Source organism: Caretta caretta, chromosome 1 (assembly GCF_965140235.1).
Source record: "Caretta caretta isolate rCarCar2 chromosome 1, rCarCar1.hap1, whole genome shotgun sequence".
Lineage (NCBI taxonomy): Eukaryota > Metazoa > Chordata > Testudines > Cheloniidae > Caretta > Caretta caretta.
In genome coordinates this window covers 326,470,438-326,492,672 of record NC_134206.1, presented here as the reverse complement: position 1 = coordinate 326,492,672, position 22,235 = coordinate 326,470,438, and the positions used below count along the sequence as shown (strand labels likewise).

Below are 22,235 nucleotides of genomic sequence, written 5' to 3'. Positions count from 1 at the left end.
ACAATTATGGCAATCCCAAAATGGAAGAGTAGTTTAGAGCCTGCAATACATTTAGCCAAGTTTAAACAACAGGTTATGGAAAAGTACTTTAAAGCGATAAAGTAATAGCATAAAATGAAACAGTTACACAACATATCAGCCTTTGACCATTCCACAGCAAGCTATTTTGTACAATTGTATGCTATGTAGAAATGGTTAGTTTTAAGCTACAGAAAAAACAATAGTTTACATTAGCATGCTGTAAGCAGATTAACAGGCAAATAGGTATGTCCTAGCCCTGGTCTACACTAGGACTTTAGATCGAATTTAGCAGCGTTAAATCGATTTAAACCTGCACCCGTCCACACAATGAAGCCCTTTATTTCGACTTAAAGGGCTCTTAAAATCGATTTCCTTACTCCACCCCTGACAAGTGGATTAGCGCTTAAATCGACGTTGCCGGCTCGAATTTGGGGTACTGTGGACACAATTCGATGGTATTGGCCTCCGGGAGCTATCCCAGAGTGCTCCATTCTGACCGCTCTGGACAGCGCTCTCAACTCAGATGCACTGGCCAGGTAGACAGGAAAAGAACCGCGAACTTTTGAATCTCATTTCCTGTTTGGCCAGCGTGGCAAGCTGCAGGTGACCATGCAGAGCTCATCAGCAGAGGTGACCATGATGGAGTCCCAGAATCGCAAAAGAGCTCCAGCATGGACTGAACGGGAGGTACGGGATCTGATCGCTGTTTGGGGAGAGGAATCCGTGCTATCAGAACTCCGTTCCAGTTTTCGAAATGCCAAAACCTTTCTGAAAATCTCCCAGGGCATGAAGGACAGAGGCCATAACAGGGACCCGAAGCAGTGCCGCGTGAAACTGAAGGAGCTGAGGCAAGCCTACCAGAAAACCAGAGAGGCGAACGGCCGCTCTGGGTCAGAGCCCCAAACATGCCGCTTCTATGATGAGCTGCATGCCATTTTAGGGGGTTCAGCCACCACTACCCCAGCCGTGTTGTTTGACTCCTTCAATGGAGATGGAGGCAATACAGAAGTAGGTTTTGGGGACGAAGATGATGATGATGAGGAGGTTGTAGATAGCTCACAGCAAGCAAGCGGAGAAACCGGTTTTCCCGACAGCCAGGAACTGTTTCTCACCCTAGACCTGGAGCCAGTACCCCCCGAACCCACCCAAGGCTGCCTCCTGGACTCAGCAGGCGGAGAAGGGACCTCTGGTGAGTGTACCTTTTAAAATGCTATACATGGTTTAAAAGCAAGCATGTGAAAGGATTACTTTGCCCTGGCATTTGCGGTTCTGCCTTTGCAAAAGGTTTCTGGGGAGGGCAGCCTTATTTCGTCCTTCATGGTAGGACACTTTACCACTCCAGGCCAGCAACACGTACTGGGGAATCACTGTAGAACAAAGCATTGCAGTGTATGTTTGCTGGCATTCAACCAAAATCCGTTCACGCGGTGGGAGGAGGCAAAATGCGACCTTGTAACGAAAGCACATGTGCTATGTATGTAATGTTAACTTTCAAGGTTTACCCTGAAAGAGTGTAGCCACTGTTTTATAAAATGTGTCTTTTTAAATACCGCTGTCCCTTTTTTTTTCTCCACCAGCTGCATGTGTTTCAATGATCACAGGATCTTCTCCTTCCCAGAGGCTAGTGAAGCTTAGAAAGAAAAAAAAACGCACTCGCGATGAAATGTTCTCCGAGCTCATGCTGTCCTCCCACACTGACAGAGCACAGACGAATGCGTGGAGGCAAATAATGTCAGAGTGCAGGAAAGCACAAAATGACCGGGAGGAGAGGTGGAGGGCTGAAGAGAGTAAGTGGCGGGCTGAAGAGAGTAAGTGGCGGGCTGAAGACAGGGCTGAAGCTCAAATGTGGCGGCAGCGTGATGAGAGGAGGCAGGATTCAATGCTGAGGCTGCTGCAGGACCAAACCAGTATGCTCCAGTGTATGGTTGAGCTGCAGCAAAGGCAGCTGGAGCACAGACTGCCACTGCAGCCCCTCTGTAACCAACCGCCCTCCTCCCCAAGTTCCATAGCCTCCACACCCAGACGCCCAAGAACACGGTGGGGAGGCCTCCGGCCAACCAGCCATTCCCCCACAGAGGATTGCCCAAAAAAAAGAAGGCTGTCATTCAATAAATTTTAAAGTTGTAAACTTTTAAAGTGCTGTGCTTAAAGTGCTGTGTGGCATTTTCCTTCCCTCCTCCACCACCCCTCCTGGGCTACCTTGGTAGTCATCCCCCTATTTGTGTGATGAATGAATAACGAATGCATGACTGTGAAGCAGCAATGACTTTATTGGCTCTGCAAGCAATGATTAAAGGGAGGAGGGGAGGGTGGTTAGCTTACAGGGAAGTAGAGTGAACCAAGGGGCGGGGGGGTTCATCAAGGAGAAACAAACAGAACTTTCACACTGTAGCCTGGCCAGTCATGAAACTGTTTTTCAAAGCTTCTCTGATGCGTACCGCGCCCTCCTGTGCTCTTCTAACCGCCCTGGTGTCTGGCTGCGCGTAACCAGCAGCCAGGCGATTTGCCTCAACCTCCCACCCCGCCATAAACGTCTCCCCCTTACTCTCACAGATATTGTGGAGCACACAGCAAGCAGTAATAACAGTGGGAATATTGGTTTCGCTGAGGTCTAAGCGAGTCAATAAACTGCGCCAGCGCGCCTTTAAACGTCCAAATGCACATTCTACCACCATTCTGCACTTGCTCAGCCTGTAGTTGAACAGCTCCTGACTACTGTCCAGGCTGCCTGTGTACGGCTTCATGAGCCATGGCATTAAGGGGTAGGCTGGGTCCCCAAGGATACATATAGGCATTTCAACATCCCCAACAGTTATTTTCTGGTCTGGGAATAAAGTCCCTTCCTGCAGCTTTTGAAACAGACCAGAGTTCCTGAAGATGCGAGCATCATGCACCTTTCCCGGCCATCCCACGTTGATGTTGGTGAAACGTCCCTTGTGATCCACCAGAGCTTGCAGCACTATCGAAAAGTACCCCTTGCGGTTTATGTACTCGGCGGCTTGGTGCTCCGGTGCCAAGATAGGGATATGGGTTCCGTCTATAGCCCCACCACAGTTAGGGAATCCCATTGCAGCAAAGCCATCCACTATGACCTGCACATTTCCCAGGGTCACTACCCTTGATATCAGCAGATCTTTGATTGCGTGGGCTACTTGCATCACAGCAGCCCCCACAGTAGATTTGCCCACTCCAAATTGATTCCCAACTGACCGGTAGCTGTCTGGCGTTGCAAGCTTCCACAGGGCTATCGCCACTCGCTTCTCAACTGTGAGGGCTGCTCTCATCTTGGTATTCATGCGCTTCAGGACAGGGGAAAGCAAGTCACAAAGTTCCATGAAAGTGCCCTTACGCATGCGAAAGTTTCGTAGCCACTGGGAATCGTCCCAGACCTGCAACACTATGCGGTCCCACCAGTCTGTGCTTGTTTCCCGAGCCCAGAATCGGCGTTCCACAGCATGAACCTGCCCCATTAGCACCATGATGCATGCATTGTCAGGGCCCATGCTTTCAGAGAAATCTGTGTCCATGTCCTGATCACTCACGGGACCGCGCTGACGTCGCCTCCTCGCCCGGTATCGCGTTGCCATGTTCTGGTGCTGCATATACTGCTGAATAATGCGTGTGGTGGTTAATGTGCTCCTAATTGCCAAAGTGAGCTGAGCGGGCTCCATGCTTGCCGTGGTATGGCGTCCGCACAGAAAAAAGGCGCGGAACGATTGTCTGCCGTTGCTCTGACGGAGGGAGGGGCGACTGACGACACGGCTTACAGGGTTGGCTTCAGGGAGCTAAAATCAACAAAGGGGGTGCCTGTACATCAAGGAGTATTTCAGGCAGGACTGCACGGAGGGTTCCAATAAGAAATGGTGCACCTAAGTTATCGTTGTTATTGGAACAAGGAGGTTAGCCTGGCCTCTGATTGATACATGGCTAGATTTACCTCGCTGCACCTTCTCTGTGAGTGACTGCAGTGTGACCTAGAGGAATGAGTCCCCTAGACAGGGGAGGAGGCAAATGAGTACAAAACAAATCTGGTCTATTTCTTGTTTTGACCCACTCCATCTATCTTTTACATCTTTGGCTGGCAGCAGACGGTGCAGAAGGACTGCATGCCATCCACATCTCATGGCTGCTCGGCAGAAGATGGTACAGTACGCCTGCTAGCCATCCCCATCTCTTGCCTGCCTGGCAGAAGATGGTGCAATACGACTGCTAGCAATCCTCATCTCTTGCCTGCCTGGCAGAAGATGGTACAGTACGACTGCTAGCAGTCCGTATCGCCTGCCTGCTCACCATAAGACGGTTCAATAGGACTGACTGCAGGACTAAAGAGAATGACCTGGTCAAGTCACTCCAAATGTAGTCCCTGCGCCCATGTCTGCCCAGGCGCTCCCAGCCGACGCGGCCAGGAGCACCTCGGACACGATGAGGACGACTACCAGTCGTATTGCACCGTCTGCTGCCAGAAGGCAAGGGGTTACTGCTACTGTGCAGCAAAGCCGTACCGCGTCTGCCAGCACCCAGGAGACATAGGGTGACGGTTACCTGAGCGGGCTCCATGCTTGCTGTGGTATGGCGTCTGCACAGGTAACTCAGGAAAAAAGGCGCGAAATGATTGTCTGCCCTTGCTTTCACGGGGGGAGGGAGGGAACGGGAGGCTGACGATATGTACCCAGAACCACCCGCGACAATGTTTTAGCCCCATCAGGCATTGGGATCTCAACCCAGAATTCCAATGGGCAGCGGAGACTGCGGGAACTGTGGGATAGCTACCCACAGTGCAACGCTCCCGAAGTCGACGCTTGCCTCGGTACTGTGGAAGCGCTCCGCCGAGTTAATGCACTTAATGCACTTAGAGCATTTTCTGTGGGGACACACACACTCGAATTTATAAAACCGATTTCTAAAAAACCGACTTCTATAAATTCGACCTTATTCCGTAGTGTAGACATACCCTTAGTTACAGAAGAACTATACCCCTGTAACCTCTAACAGAGAAATTCAGCACCCTACAGCAAACACACTAACACCTCTAACCATCCAGTGACACTAATCAAATTTTCAAACCCAGAACATAACTCAGACTGAGTGGGCATATCAGGGATGTACTCTGGTGTGCCCTGGCAGGAGGAAATAAAATTTAGCTCCCCTATCCCCCACCTGGCTGATGACTAATTTGGAGGGGAGATGCAAGGGCTCCTTTCTCTGACTGATAAGTTTGTACTAGTTGTTCTAGCTGCATTGGTCCCAGACATAATATTAGAAAGACCGGGTGGGTGAGGTTATATCTTTTACTGAACCAACTTCTGCTGGTGAAAGAGACAAGCTTTCAAGCTAACAGAGCTCTACTTCAGATCTGGGAAAGACTGTTTGAAGGCCAGAAGGAGTAGTTCAGGAAAGATTTCTTTCAGGCTATGGTCCCCATCAAGTATGGGTTGTAATTGTTTAATGATGCTCTGTGTGGGTTCCAGTGTGGGGTGATAGGTGACAATCATGGGTGTGCATTTGGAGGGGTTTTTTCCTCCTGTATTAAAGCAGGTCCTGTCAGGGTATTTGCACGGCCCATTCCATGATGCAAACCTACTTCTCTGATAGATTGTCTTTGTTTGATGAAGGCAGTTTTAAGTGTATTAAGACTTTCAACTCAGGGTATATTCTGTGGTATCTGAAGGCCTGGCTGCAAGTAACAGCTTTCTTGATATGTTTGAGGTGGTTACTGGATCTGTGAAGGTAAAGTGTGATGATCTCTGCGTTTCTTGTATACAGTCTGTTGAGTTCCATTGTTGAAGCTGACTGTAGTGTCCAGGAAGTTGATGCTGGTGCAGAAGTGAGGTAAAGAGAGTTTGATGGACGCGTGGGGGTTGCTGAAGTCATGGTGGAAATCTATGAAGGAGTTTAGGTCATCTGTCAAAATATTATTATTATTGATATATCTCAGGTATATCATTGGCTTCATGGTGCATTTGTCTATAAATTTTTCCTTAAGGTGGCCCACGAGGAGATTGGCATATTTGGGAGCCATCTTAGTACCCGCCACTGTTACCATGGTTTGGGCAAAGTGTTTGTTGTTGAATGTAAAATTGTTAGGGGTGAGGATGAAATGGATGAGTTTAGCGATGTATTTGGGGTGGATATCTAAGTGTTGTCCGTAGTCTTGTAGATAGATATTTGAGGCAGGCAGCAATACAATCATTGCGAGAGATACTGGTGTTTAGGGTGGTGTCAGGGTTCCCTCCCCACTCTGAACTCTAGGGTACAGATGTGGGGACCCACATGAAAGACCCCCTAAGCTTATTTCTACCAGCTTAGGGTAAAACTTCCTCAAGGCACAGTCTCTTTGCCCTTGGAGGGTACGCTGCCACCACTAAGTGATTTAAGAAAGGATTAGGGAAAAGACCACTTGGAGTTCCTATTCCCCCTAAATATCCCCCCAAGCCCTTACACCCCCTTTCCTGGGGAGGCTTGAGAATAATATCTTAACCAATTGGTTACAAAGTGATCACAGACCCAAACCCCTGGGTCTTAGGACCATAGAGAAATCAGTCAGGCTCTTAAAAGAAACAGAACTTTATTAGAAAGAAAAAAGGTAAAAGAAGCATCTCTGTAAAATTAGAAGGGATGCTAATCTCACAGGGCAATCAGATTTAAAAACACAGGATTTCCCTCTGGGCAAAAACTTTAAAGTTACCAGAAGAAAACCAGGAATACACCTTCCTCTCAGCACAGAGAAAATAAGCCAAAACAAAAGTAAACTAACACATTTCCTTGCTAGTACTTACTAATTCTAATGGAGTTGGACTGCTTGCTTTCTTGATCTCTCTCTGGCAAGCACACAGAACAGGCAGACAAAAGCCTTTCCCCCCAGCTAGATTTGAAAGTATCTTGTCCCCTTATTGGTCCTTTTGGTCAGGTGCCAGCCAGGTTACCTGAGCTTCTTAACCCCTTACAAGTAAAAGGATATTGTGCCTCTGGCCAGGAGGGATTTTATAGTACTGTATACAGGAAAGTTGTTACCCTTCCCTTCATATTTATGACAGGTGGCAACATCCCTTGGTGGGAAAGATGGTGTTCTGAGGGAGACTGTTAATATTGTGGAGTTTCTGGAGAAAGTAGGTTGTGTCCTGGAGGAAGCTAGCCCTTTGCATGGTGAGTGATTTGAGGATGGTTTCTATGAGTCCTGATATTCCTTCAGTAAGAGTGCCATGGCCAGATATGATGGGTCAGTCCGGGTTCCCTTATTTGTGTATCTTGTGAAGCCTTAAGAGATCCCTGGGATGGGTTCGAGGGGGATGAAGTTGTGGAGTTTCTCTTGGAGTTGTTTGGGGAAGGATTTGATGATATTCTTAAATTCCTGGGTTAATCATGGTATGGAGTCTTCTCTGAGTCCTTTATAGTAGCTGGTGCTGGAAAGTTGCCTTCATTGGTGAAGTCATCATGGTTGAGGATTACAATAGCACCCCCTTTGTCTGCTGGTTTGATTACTATCTGGTGGTTGAATTTCAGGTACTTTATAGCTGTCCTCTTAGCTTGATATTTTGATATTTGTCTCAAATAGTGTCATCTGCCACCCCACACTGGAACCCATATGGAGTTTTATTATACAGTTACAACCATATCTGATGGGGATCACATCCTGAAAGAAATCTTTCCCATACCCTTTCTTCTGGCCTTCAAACAATCCCCCAAGCTCCCCACAGATCAGGACAGACCTACTCAAAGCAGCATCAGACCCTGTCAGAACAACAGATACAAAACCTGCAGACATATCTCCACTACTACACTGATCAATACTCCCTGACAAAACACCTTTCAAGATCCATGGGTCCTACACCTGCCTATCACAGCATGTGGTGCACCTCATCTAGTGTGCTAAATGTCCCAATAACAACTATGAAGGGGAAACAAAACAATCACTATGCTCTTGAATGAACTCACACAGAAATTTGATAAAAGACAAATACACTGTATCACCCGTGGGCGAATACTTTTCACAAAACGATCACTCCATATCTGACCTCTCAGTCCTCATCCTCAAAGGAAACCTGCACAACACATTCAAAAAACAAGCCGCCAGTTTAAATTCATAACTTTGCTAGACACTAAAAATCTTGGTCTTAATAAAGACATTGGATTTATGGCTTATAACAACAGTCTGTAACCCACTAAACCCCCATTTTTGTCCTATGACTGGTGTTAACTGGGCACTTCACCTTATATGGTCCCTTAGAAAGCAGTTATGCTAAACAATCTGTTCCACCTAGTATTTAGCTCTGAGTACTTTTCCTAAATCTGAAGGGCTCTGTGCATCTCAAAAGCTTATCTCTTTCACCAACAGAAGTTCATCCATTAAAAGATATTACCACACTCACCTTGTCTCTCCAGATTTGTACTTCATTAAATAGTAGATGGAATAAATTGTAGACAGAACCAGGAAGGGCGTTCTTGACCCATGGCAGAGATAAAGAGATTCTACAGGATGCCCCACAGCAGAACTGGAGGCAAAACTAATGGTTAGGCTAAAACAAAAGATCTCCTTCCTGCCCCAGAACCTATGATCAGCAAGGACTGCAGGTCTGGCTTTAGCCTGTTCCCTATGGTCTCCCTCTATCGTATGTCTGCTGCAGGAGTCTCTTGGGAAGGCAGAAAAAAAACCACTTACTGGCCTTTCGTAACTGTTGTTCTTCGAGATGTGTTGCTCATGTCCATTCCACGTAAGTAGGTGTGTGTGTGCTTGCCACATGCACCAGTGCCGGAAATTTTCCCCCCAGTGGTATCCGTAGGGCCGGCGCTGGTGCTCTCTGGAGTCGTGCGTATATGCGCATAAGGGGTGCTGCCGCCGCCCCCTCCTTCAGCTCCTTCTTGCTGGAACTCCGACAGAGGGGAAGGAGAGTGGGTCATAGAATGGACATGAGCAACACATCTCGAAGAACAAGTTACGAAAGCTCAGTGAATGTTTTTTCTTCTTCAAGTGCTTGCTCATGGCCATTCCATGTAGGTGACTCCTAAGTAGTCTCTCTCTCCAGAGGCAGACAGGAGTTTGTGGCCGCATTTATAGCAACTCAACTCTGCCAAAACCAGCATCATCTCGAGACTGCTGGGTGATGGCATAGTGGGTCATGAAGGTGTGGACAGATGACCACGTCGCCACCCTGCAGATATCCTGGATTGGAACACGTACTAGGAAGTCTGCTGACGACACCTGTGCTCTAGTGGAATGAGCTGTCACCACTGGCAGAGTCATGGCTCCTGCCTGCTCATAGCAGGTACGGATGCAGATGGTGATACAAGATGAAATCATCTGGCATGATACCGGGAGTTTCTTCATCCTGTCAGCCACCACAACTAACAGTTGAGTACACCTCTGAAAGGGCTCTCGAATGACTTTAGATGAATCAATCGTCGAGATACAGAAAGATCTGGATTCCTCAACGTCTGAGGTAGACTGCGATTACTGCCATACATTTTGTGAACACTCTCTGTACTGTTGCTTCACCAAATAGAAGCACTATAAACTGGTATTGTGTATGTCTGACCACAGTTCGCAGGAACCTCTTGTGGCCACAGAAGATGGAAATATGAAAGTACACGTCCTTTAAGTTGAGGGCAGCATACCAGTCTGCAGGATGCAGGGAGGGAATGATGGAGGTCAGAAAGACCATGCAAAATTTCAACTTCTTGAGGTATTTGTTGAGGCCTCGCAGGCCCAATATGGGTCATAGACTCCCCTTGGCCTTTGGTATCAGGAAGTATCAGGAATAAAACCCCTTCTCTCTCAGCTCCATGGGAACTTCTTCTGTGGCCCCCACCCGCAGGAGGATTTGCACCTCCTGGATGAGAAGCTGCTCGTGAGAAGGGTCCCTGAAGAGGGACGGGGAAGGTGGGGGTGAAGAAACTGGAGGGTATACACCCCACTGCTACCGTACTGAGGACCCTTTGGTCCGTTGTTATGGCAGTCCAAGAAGGGAAGGAGGGCAGTAAACGGTCCAAAAATAAAAGATGGATTGGATCCTAGTTGCAGACTGGGAGGTTTCCCTCAAGCATCCGCTCAAAATGCCTGCCTATTTCTGGGTGTGGCGTGGCTAAAGCTGGACCTGAGCCCCCACTGCCGGCGGTTAACCCCGGCGTTGCCTCTAGTCCTGGCTCTTTCTGGGGTAGGGCCCTGCTCTGGCCTGGCCCATGAACCCTCTGTATCTGCTGAGGTTTAAACCTTTTCCTTGAATGGACCAGGGTATAAAGGCTGAGAGAACGAAGGGTGGCCCTAGAGTCTTTCAGGCCATGTAACTTGCTGTCCGTTTTCTCCACAAACAGGGCTGATCCATCGCCATACATTAAAATGACACCTCCCGAGCAAAGCCTGCGTAACTGTAGGCTGGCCATGGAATACATTTTTCTGCCATCCAGGTTGAGCTGCTTCACATCCTTGTTTTTGGGGGTCGAGCTGGTTTGCCCCTGCCTGTCTTGCTCACTGGCAGCCAAGACAACTAAAGACCCGGGGAAGGGATGCACATATAAATATTCAAAACCCTTTGCAGGAATGTAGTATTTGTGTTCTGCCCACTTAGAAATAGGAGACAGGGAGGATGGGGTCTGCCACAAAGCTTTTACAAGCTTCACCACCATGTAGTGGATAAGCAGGGTGACCTTTGCTGGAGCTGCTGCAGCCAAAGCATGAAATAAAGAGTCTGCAGGCTCCAACATTTCTTCCATCTCCAAGCCCAGGTTAGCAGCCACCAGTTTAAGCAGCTCCTGGTGTGCCTTCACATCATCCTACAGCACAATGTGTGAGGGTCCTGCTACTGCCTCATCAGGCAATGAGGAGGAGGTGGGGCAAGCAGAGGAGGAGGGGCAGGCTCTGTGTCCCCTGCCTGGGGGTCCATGTCAGGCAGAGGTTTCTGTGCCCCTTGAACCAACCCCTCATCCAAGTAAGGGGGTGGATGGGATAACATCGCTGCCCACCTCTTCGATGCCCCCTGAGACTGAGCGCTGGACCTGGGTCCCTATAGTCTGGGGAAACGGCCACAGATTGCAAAACTGCCAGGGCATGGTCCACTGGCCTTGTGGCCACACATTTGCCACTGCGCCCTGGGGAATCCCCACTGGCTGTCAGGGAATGTCTGGCTTCTGGGCACCGCCATCTTCTTGCTCTCAGAGCCCAAGGAGGAAGGGTCTTCCCTTGGTGACCAGGTTGGAGCCACCATAGGATGTGCTTCCCCATTACGTTGGGCGGTCCGATGCCTGCCATCCGGAGAACTCTACCTTGACCCCGTCGAGCTCTGTCATATGCCCGGCGACACTGCCCATAGGACTGGGAGTGCTCTGGGGAGCGATGCCTCCAGCTTTGGAGTTAGTTTCGAGGCTCCGGTGACCTGGAGCACAGGCTAGGTGCGGGCAAATGGTGCCAAGGTTCTGGGGACTGACAGCATGCCTCTAGGGTCCGGTGCTGAGGATCCGGGAACCAGTGCCAGGATTCCAGTGTTCAGTGTCGGAACTCGGCAAATGACCACAGGTCTCTGGTGACCGCAAACGCATCTCCAGAGGTTGCTGGCAGGGAGCTGATGATCGGAATGGAACCAGAGTGTGGTGCCACAGGGATGGGGATCTCTGCAGGGGCCCCATAGCAGATTTTCCCCTAGACACAACCGTGAATGGAGGGTCCCGGGGGCTATCTTCTTTGGGTGTAAGTGGCAACAGCAGGGAGATGTCCTTTGCTGCTTGGAAGGCCTCCAGCATGGATGGCACCATGACGTACTGGTGCCTCTACCACTCCCTGGAGAGGGAGGCAGGTCACGAGGTGGGCTGGATCTGTCAGGTGAAGCTGCTGCCTGGCTGCATTCCGGTGAAGATGAGGTAGCCAGCATGGGTCTTGGCTCATCTCTGCCTCTCCCCTTATTCTTATGGGATACTGGAGAGCACCCACTCCCGGTATGCTTCCTGTGCCTCTTGGGCAGGCATCAATGACAGGGATCAGTGCCAGGAGGTAGCTGGTGCCAGAGATGCACTTCTCACCAATGCCGAAGTGCTCGGCACCGTGTCTGAGTGGGCCGGCTCAAGGGCTGACTCCATGAGGACTGCTCGTAGTCGTATGCCCAGTTCTTTCTTGGTCCAGGGCTTGAATCCCTTGTCGATGCGGCACTTTTCACGAATATGGGACTCTCCCAGACACTTTAAACAGCTCTGATGTGGATCGCTGACTGGCATAGGCGTCTTACACCACTAGCAAACACACGCATACCGCACTGCTGTCAGTAGAGGGACTTTTGTGTGCTCGAATCAATCGACAATGCTGGCAGCCTCATTAGCTCTCCTAGCGTCCCTGAGCCTCCTGGCAGCATGCACCAGATAACCCAAACTCACAATTTACCTTGTATGTCCTTGACTGTACTGAGATGCCCCTATGTCTGGAGTTTTGATTCACAGTCAGGTGCCTCTCCTACAAGGCCTCTACCCACTGGCCAAGCCTGGAAACCAACTACTTCCATTTAATGTGCCTGGGACAATGGTAGCACTAAGGACTCCAGTACATGTGATAACATACCATCAGTTAACACGAGATGTTGTCTGCCTGCTCCTAGATGAAAGCAGACATGGCAGGATTTCATGTCTCATACTGGGACTCTAGAGTAAACAATGTCACAGAATTTAAAACTGGCTGCAGCTCTGCCACATGACATCCAACACGATTGTAAGTTCATATGATTCTTTACCTATCCTTGAGGGTGATACTGATTAAAGCTGCATAACCTTTTGTATCTTAATGGCAGTCCTGCTAATTATATTAACTCGTGCTTGTTCCAGTCCTCTTCCTTTAATTCCACCGTGTTCATGGTCAGTATTTATGGGCCGGGGACCTATTGGTAAAATGCAATATTAAGTCAGCCTTATTCCTCCTTCCTGCTCATACCTGTAATTTTTGATTTTGGGGGGACATTTTCTTTCAGTTTTATTTTGAAGAGACTAAGTTTATGAGCTATTCTGTATTGTGTTCAAAGAATTTTATTTTTCTAGAATGAGTGGTACTGTAACTGAAGCCCCACAGTATTTATGATTTCTTATTTGCGTGCAAGTTGGAGTCAGGCGAACCCCAGCTTCTTCTGGAATCATTCCAAAATGTGAGAAGCAGATCTGTGGTCCAATTTGTCAGGAGAAGACAAAAGAGCCTTCTGCTTGCCTTGTCTACTTACCCTACCACCATTTCTCTAGGCGGTGATGAATCTCTGCTGACTAATGTTTGCTCTCAGAGCATATAACATAACCCTGCAGCCGTTATAATACCCTATTTGTCATCTGAACTTTGCCTGCTGAATCATTACTCCACTAAGACCTTTAGGGTAATGTCTACAGTGCTGCTGGGAGTGTGCCTCAGAGCATGGGTAGAGAGACACGCTAGCTTTGCTTAAGCTAGTGAGCTAAAAATTGCAGTCAGCGACATGGGCTAGCTGCCCAAGTACAACCCTGCCCAATCTCTTGGGTACATACTCAGGTAGCTAGCCCGAATCCCAACATCCATTCTGCTATTTTTAAGCACACCAGCTCAAGCAAACATAGCTCCTCTTTGTCTATTGAGGCCAGGAGGCACACTCCCAGGTCCCCTGTAGCTATACCCTTTGTGCCTGCCTAGATGCAGCAACCTCAGGGATCAGAAAGCTATACTTTGGTGATGAGTTGATGATATAAGAGAAACTCTTAGAATTTACTGGCCTCTACTGATTGACTGAATGAGTCCTGGTCCTACAGGTCCAACTGAAAGCAAAGGGTCTAAAATTTGACATATTCTGAAATTCAGCTGTTACAGATATTGCAACTGCTTGCAATATCTTTGGGGACCATATAGTGTTCGGGTTATGTATCACTGTTTGCCACGGATGGTATGCAACTCCAGTGGGGAGGATTACCACTGCTCGTCCAGGAACTAAAAACAGTGGGGGATGATTAAGGCAAACCACTCAGGTTGAAAACACCTCCAGAGAGAGATCACTTCCTCCAGGGAGGAGTCCATATACTGGTTCAACCTGTTTTTTTCAGAGACCAACAGACAAAGAAAGGACTTTTGGCATAAAAAAGCTGAATTTAAATTGACACAGGACTGTCTTTTGATTTAGCAAAATCTTGCCCACATGCTCAGGGTTCAGCTGATCGCCATATTTGGGGTTGGGAAGGAATTTTCCTCCAGGGCAGATTGGAAGAGGCCCTGGGGGGTTTTCGCTTTCCGATGCAGCATGGGGCACGGGTCACTTGCTGGAGGATTCTCTGTACCTTGAAGTCTTTAAACCATGGATTTGAGGACTTCAATAGCTCAGACATATGTAAGCAGGGGAATAGTCCTGCTATTGTGGGGAACTTTCCTGGCTTCTGCACTACCCCGGTGAAGTGGGCTAGTGAAAGGATCTGAGTTCTCGCTCCCACTTCCTTTACCCAGTGGCCTCCCTGTCCTGGAGGACTCCCCTTCCACTCTCCTGTCTGGCAGAGTCCTCCTAACCCCAACAAGGCTGGGCTCAGGATTCCTGGGGGGTTCGACCCCCAACCCTGCTGTGGTCACCTAGGACAGGAGCTAGGCTGTCCTCACTCCGGGATACTCTCTCTGCACTGGGCACTTCTCTGACCCACTGATCATGACATACACTTTAAAGCAAATGCGAGTTATTTAATCAACAATTAATTTTAAAAAGAATAAGGAAAAATGGGAAAGGTTAAAGGAAACACATCAACCCACTCTGTGGCAGGGAACATCACAAACAGTGTCTCTGGAATGTCAGGGCAGTTCACAGTCTGTTCCTTGTAAGTACCAGGCCTCCTTCTCAGGCCCTGGCTGTGCTGTAGGGATGCTGTGGGTAGGACACTCACTCTGGTGGTGGCCAAAGACTCTCAGGCTGTAGGTGGTAGGGCCCTTCTTCCCAGCATTGCCCCTGCCCTGTCAGGGTTACCAATCCCCCTGAAGTCTGGCCTGCAGAGCCTCCTGGCTGAGGCGTCTCCCTGTGCTGGGCCCACCACCCACGGTCCCCCCTCGCTCTTCCCAGTTGCTCACGACACCTGGCTCTGGACTGCTCCAGCCCCAGCCCCACTCTGCCTCAGCACAGCTGCTGCTCTGCCTCCAGCTCCCTGGGCTACTTCTCTGGCCTCCCTGGCTCTGGTTGCTACAGCTGTCCTCCGAGGAAAAGTCTGCTCTTCAGGCTGCTTCCGTGACTCTGCTCCCAGCACTGACCTGCTTCGTGGGCTGCTTTTCTGGCCCCTCTGGCTCTGGTTGCTGCAGCTCTCCTCCCAGGGCAAGTCTGCTCTCTCTGGGCTGTGCCTCTGGCTTTGGGGCTGCAGTTCTGCTCCCCGGACAGGGTCTGCTCTCGCTTGGCTGCTTTTCTGGCCCCTCTGGATCTGGCACAACTCTGCTCCCCAGCTCAGCTTGGGCCCCTCCTTTCTCCTTAGCTCGGCCCCACTCTGTCTGACCCCGGCAATTCCAGCTCACATGGAGGATGGGACCTCCCTGGCCTCCTGACTCCCTGATTAGCCTGCCCGCCCTATCATTCAGGGTGACCTGGAGCACTGGCCTCTCCCCATTGTTCTGGGGGACTGTCAGTCTCAGGGTCCTGATTTCCCATCGACCCTTCCCCCTTTTAGTATTGGGAGCTAGCAACTAAAACACCCCCACTGAATATTAGTAAGGGGGCAACAGTCCCCTTACACATACGTGAGAGGTTTATTGCAGGAGTGGGTGGATGAGATTCAGTGGCTTGCATAGTGCAGGAGGTCAGATTAGATGATCATAATGGCCCCTTCCAACCCTAATATCTAGGAGTCTATGACAGGACCTTCTGTCTTGCAGAAGGGTTGGAAAGATTTTGGCTTACTAAGATCCGTTAAGACTGATGGGTAATCTCTGCTAAGCTTCTAGCACGTGTATAAGAACACTTCTTGTTTTTCATATATTTTCTCTGTAAAGCTTTTACTCTAAGAATAAATTTATTTTGCTTTGTGAAGGCTGGTTGGTAACTGATATACATTGTTGTAGCCCCAAGAGAAAGGATAACAGCAGGGTGCTGGACCCCAGTCAGATCTCTTGGGGAAATCACAGTGAGGTGCACTGGGACTGCAAGCCTAAACCCCTGTCTGGAGGGAGAGACATGGACCTCTACCCAAGAGAGGTAATAGCTGGCAGCCTGAAAACTTAAGCAGGTGCCCTTGAGGAGGCTCAGGAGTGGGGGTGGGGGGTCAAAAGTGCAGTTAACCCTGAAACTGTGATAATGGTAAAACAAGCTGAGCACCGTTCCTGAACTTTGGTCTCTGGGCGGATTATTATCTTCCTCTTTGTAGTCATGATATGGATTGAAAGTGTCTGGAATAAAATGATCCTGTTCTAGCCCAAACACCAGTAAAGAGGTACACTTCACCAACAGGCAGTAGGGTAAATCTCCCAGGAAAACACATCTGATACAAGATTCACGTTTACACGCCGAATATCTATTTTACATTAAGGCACAATGACAACAGTATTTTCAATGATTTGTCTTGTTTCAAGTCTTAGACTTGAAGACCAGAAATGATCCAGCAGCAACCACATTCCTGTGTTTGGTAGGACTCAGATGTGCACAATTATCAGTAACGTATAGAACCCTAATCCTACAAAACAACATTTTCCAATTTGTTTTTGTTTAGAGTTCAGTCAAGTGTTCCCCTTAAATGACTGGCACCAAAGGAAAACATTATCCAGATTTTCTTAGACCTCAGCTGGTCCTGTCCAACATATCTAGGAAGCTTGCTAGTTTCATTTCACACTCAGACAGAGGATTTTCCAACCTTTGCAAGGATTTTCTTGATACAGAGTTCTAAAGGGCTGGGTGCAATCTGGAGTTCCGAGACAAGACCACATTGGACTGTCATGCAGATTCAATCAACTGTGCTCACAGCTCTTGAACATTTGCACTTGCTGTTCTGAGGTTCTGGCACTTAAAGTCATTTTTATGCTAGCCCCTTTTACAGAACTTGTAGAAGAACATTTTTGGGACATCTGGTGAGCAGAAGTTAAGGCACAGTTCATTTTAGGGTTAGGCACAGTTAAGTTTAGGCTGTACTTTTCTCAGAAAGACTAAATAAGTAACATGTTCATAGAGCGTGACGAGATGAATGTCTGTCCTGTCATAGTCCTATCTCTGTTGACATCTGGGAGTTTCAGGCACCAGGTTACCACATGAAGAGGACACTGCACAAGCCACATTCCAATTGGATGTTACGTTAAAAGAGGAACATTTGTCCTAATGACCGGTATTTCTTGTGATAAGAATCCTCTGCACAAACAGTGGAGGTTGGTGCCACAACTTATACCATACTCAAGCTCAGGACTGGGAATGAGCGAGCCATGGGACACAGTCAGCAATAGACAGGAGACTTCATAGTCAAATACAGTCTAAAGCAGTGATTCTCAACCAGGGGGCTGGGGCCCCTTGAGGGGCCGCAAGCAGGTTTCAGGGGGTCCCCCAAGCAGGAGCAATGTTAGACTTGCTGGGGTCCAGGGCAGAATGCCTAAGCCCTGCTGTGCAGGGCTGAAGCCCGGGGCCCTAAGCACACCACCTGGGGCTGAAGCAGAAGCCTGAGCAACTTAACTTCATAGGGCAGACTGTGGCATGGGGCCCTGGGCAATTGCCCTGCTTGCTACCCCTTACTGCCAGTCCTGGCTTTTATATGTAGAAAACAGTTGTTGTAGAACAGGTGGGCTGTGGAGTTTTTATATGATGAGGTGGGGGGGGGGAGGGCTCAGAAAGAAAAAGGTATAAGAATCCCTGGTCTAATGCACCTCTTGTGTGGCCCTTTCTTCATGAGGGTGAAGTCATTTGGGGGTTTCAGTTTGAGGCCTTAGAGTTCCCTTTGTCTACCTGAGCCTGTTAGGACTATTGTTTAAGAAGATGAGTACAGAGAAGTGGCTACATGCTGGGTACTAGTATGGAATTTCCAAGCCCAAATAATGTAATCAAATTGCAGCTATTCACTTAAACCATAATTAAAGGTCTTTATTCACTGGCAATCTCATAGTGTGCCAATTAAATTTTGACATTATGAGGAAATTAAATCATGATAAGAAGTATGGTTTTAATCTTTAAAGCAAACTTAATGTCAAAAATATTTCTGCCTAGGATAACAACCCATACTAATTCTTTACTACAAGATGCAGGAATTTCGTAGAGCTAAATTAATGTGGCCTAAAATGAAGCCTATTGGTATTTCTAATGTGTACAGTCTTTTATGGATATAGGATTTTACTCTGCTGTCAAGGTCATTTCTACTCGTGGCATGAAAAATTATAAATTGTTAGGTTTCAGAGTAACAGCCGTGTTAGTCTGTATTCGCAAAAAGAAAAGGAGTACTTGTGGCACCTTAGAGACTAACCAATTTATTTGAGCATGAGCTTTCGTGAGCTACAGCTCATTTCATCGGATGCATACCGTGAAAACTGCAGCAGACTTTATATACACACAGAGAACATGAAACAATACCTCCTCCCACCCCACTGTCCTGCTGGTAATACCAGCTTACCAGCAGGACAGTGGGGTGGGAGGAGGTATTGTTTCATGTTCTCTGTGTGTATATAAAGTCTGCTGCAGTTTCCACGGTATGCATCCGATGAAGTGAGCTGTAGCTCACGAAAGCTCATGCTCAAATAAATTGGTTAGTCTCTAAGGTGCCAAAAGTACTCCTTTTCTTTTTATAAATTGTTATGCTTTTGAAAACCTCAGTTTAAAAAATTACATTTTTCATTGTTAAAGAAGTGTTAAGCTACCTTCTTAGCAAACTAACAGTTTCTGAACATTTTCACAAGATGGAAAAAACTGTTTTGGCATTGCTTTGTTTATAATTAACCAGATGTATAACGTAAGTTCTCTCAGAGCCATCAACCTTTTGTTTGTGATCAAATCAATTATCTGCAATTAACTTTTATTCTGTTCTAAGCTTTATATATGTGAGTTAACTGCAATTGATCAAGAGCCCATATATATATATATATATATATATTAGAGCTGTAGGGCTGTTGATCAATCACAGTTATCTCACACGATTAAAAAAAATTAATCACAATGGAAAAAATTCATCATAATTAATCGCCATTTTAATCGCACTGTTAAACTATAGAATACCAATTGAAATTTATTTCGGTCTGCACTGCTTTGGATCGTTATCAAGCAGAACCTGTCATCAGCATGGAGAAGCATGTCCTCTGGAATGGTGGCTGAAGAGGAAGGGACATATGAATCTTTAGCACATCTGGCACGTAAATATTTTGCGACACCAGCTACAACAGTGTCATTCAAACATCTGTTCTCACTTTCAGGTGACATTGTAAACAAGAAGTGGGCAGCATTACCTCCTGCAAATGAAACAAACTTGTTTGTCTGAGTGACTGGCTGAACACGAAATAGGACTGAATGGACATGTAGGCAGTCTAAAGTTTTATATTGTTTTATTTTTGAATGCAGTTTTTTTTGTACATAATTCTACATTTGAAAGTTCAACTTTCATGATAAATAGATTGTACTACAGTACTTGTATGAGGTGAATTGAAAAATACTATTTCATTTGTTTTTTACAGCACAAATATTTGGAATAAAAAATAAATATAAAGTGATCACTGTACACTTTGTGTTGTGTTGTAACTGAAATAGATATATTTAAAAATGTAGAATACATCCAAAAATATTTAAATAAATGGTATTCTATTATTGTTTAACAGTGTGATTAATCACAATAAATTTTTTAAATTACGCAATTAGTCGTGATTAATTTTTTAATCGCTTAACAGCCCTAATAAATATTAGTAATGCTATCTTAGTAGCATACTAAGTAATACTAGTACTGCTGACTTCAAAGGGAGCATGATAATGATCTAACCTAACAAAAGCCAAGAAATTTTCAATTAAAGGGATACTCCACTCTTCGTACATATGGGGATAAAAAAATCACATTGTTCCCAGACTGTAAAGTAGGATATGATAAAATCTCTGCTGCTTTGAATTAGTATAGCTCCAATGACATGTGTGCTAGCTTACACCAAGAGAGAAATTTGCCTCAATATGTGACTTCAGAAGAAAACATCAACCTTAACTCTAAATTTCCTCATCTTTAAAAAATGAAAGCAAAAAGTAGAAATAAATATAGAAAAATCCTCTGCGACCGAATCCTTACTAACAGTCCGATTATGCAAGTGCACCTGGCTAACTTTACTCACTTATTTACATCAACTTGAAAACTGGGCCCTTAACTGTAAGCTCTTTGGAGAAGGGGACTATGTTTTGGTGGGTTTTAACAACACCTAATACAATGGGGATCCAATTCTGAAGGGTGTGATGCTGTATGATTGAAACTTGACGGTTTATATCACTAATATTGCCACTGTTAGACAACTGCAACAAATCTTACACAAAGTATGTCATGTAAGGTATCAATGGAAAAGTTACAATCTATCAAATATAATTATCTTATGCATGTATCATCTTTGCATCTAAAGTTATGAATATCGACTATGTACCAGTATTTCAAATGTGTTTGCTCCTTGGGTAACACCCACAAAGTAGTTTACATCCAGTCTCGCAAGCACATTCTGAATGCACCATTCAAGTTGATGACCCATTAAAGAACACTTATCTCTCACAAAGAAGCTTGTCCCAGAGCAGTGAGCCTTCCTGTGGACACCTTAGTCAATGGCAATGGGCAACGGCTGCTCCTATGAGTGATCAAAGCACGCACGAACATGTGACCTGCTCATGTCACCCTGGACTCCATCATGTGCCTGTAATTTTCCACAAACTAAAGACAGAGCATTGAGCATTCCCTCCACATGGGAGAAGGTATAAAAGACTCTGGAAGCATCTTCATTTTGCCTCATTTCTGCTCTGATCTCTGGACTATGGACTTACAGTAAAAGGAGCATATTGACTATGAACTGAGGACCTTCCAATCTTTTGGAAGTTACCAGAGTCTTTACAAGCCAGCCTTCTGCAACGTCACTACTACAAACCTGATCCAAGAACTTTGCAATGATTGTACATATATGATTTCTTTGACCATTTTAACGCTCTCCTTTTTCTCTTCTCTTATAAATAAACCTTCAGATATAGATACTAACGGATTGTCAACAGCGTGATTATTGGGTAAGATCTGAGATATATATTGATTTGGCTATGTGGCTGATCTCTTGGGATTAGAGGACCCAATTTGTGACTAAAATAGCCACTCATCATAGAGTCCAGTGTCTGGGTGGTGAAGCGAGGGCTGGAATGCCTAAGGAGACTGCATTTTTGACTTCTTGTTAACCAGTGTGGTGAGACAGAAATTTACTTTTGTTACTGGCTTAGTATATCTTATGATAGACTAACCACCAGCTGGGAGTGAACCTGCCCTATTTCTCAGCAGTTTGTCCTGAATCTGATATTCTCAGCTATGATCCACTGAGGCATGGTTACACACATGACTAACTTTACTCACCTATTTATATCAACTTGAAAATTTGGGCCTTAACTGTAAGCTCTTCGGGGGAGCAGACCATGTTTTGGTGGGTTTTAACAGCACCTAGTACAGTGGGGATCCAATCCTGAGGGGGGCTTCTTGGAGGCACAGTTTTTAAAATGTTAAAATGATAATAATGAAAGAATATGACCCCAACTGAGTCATGTGTATAAGTACATATTTAGGGACACTGAAAGAGTCTAGTATTGACCCAACAGTCCATTCATACTCTAGCTATGTTTTATTGGATATAATATCCATGTTAGGGAGCTTCTTGAACATGAATACAGCAATAGCAGTTCTTAAATACAGTTACTATTATGGTCTGTCAAGTCCATGGGAATTTGCATACTGAAAGGTTTCAGAGTAACAGCCCTGTTATTCGCAAAAAGAAAAGGAGTACTTGTGGCACCTTAGAGACTAACCAATTTATTTGAGCATAAGCTTTCGTGACCTACAGCTCAGGTTTATGCTACATGGTATACACAGCATTGCAATGGACCTGAAAGTTCACACAGTGTTTTAAGGCAATTTTGTTTAGAAAGCAGTTAGTGAGGTTATTTTAATCTTTCCACAAAAGCACAGTTAACTATATTGAGGAATAGTTTGCAAAATTTGTGTTTAAAAACCAAAACCAGTCTTACTTTTCAAGAATGTAAATATGAATCAGTTTTGTACATGTGCTCTTCTAATTTTAAAATGGCAATTATTGACAGAAGGTTTTTTTTGGGGGGGGGGGG

The 22,235-nt window shown here is 46.4% G+C and overlaps 2 protein-coding genes across 3 annotated transcripts in view; one reads left to right on the top strand and one right to left on the bottom strand.

Annotated features, from left to right (window-relative positions):
• Window positions 1-22,235, bottom strand: part of COG5 (component of oligomeric golgi complex 5) — a 310,045-nt gene that overhangs the window by 134,408 nt on the left and 153,402 nt on the right. The gene's annotated exons all lie outside the window — the stretch shown is intronic.
• Window positions 300-7,378, top strand: LOC142071026 (uncharacterized). The gene is made up of 5 exons (XM_075125206.1): window positions 300-1,210; window positions 1,599-2,058; window positions 5,667-5,748; window positions 7,056-7,164; window positions 7,275-7,378. Exons 1-5 carry the CDS (start codon window positions 631-633, stop codon window positions 7,376-7,378), a joined length of 1,335 nt encoding a protein of 444 aa, XP_074981307.1. The 5' UTR covers window positions 300-630.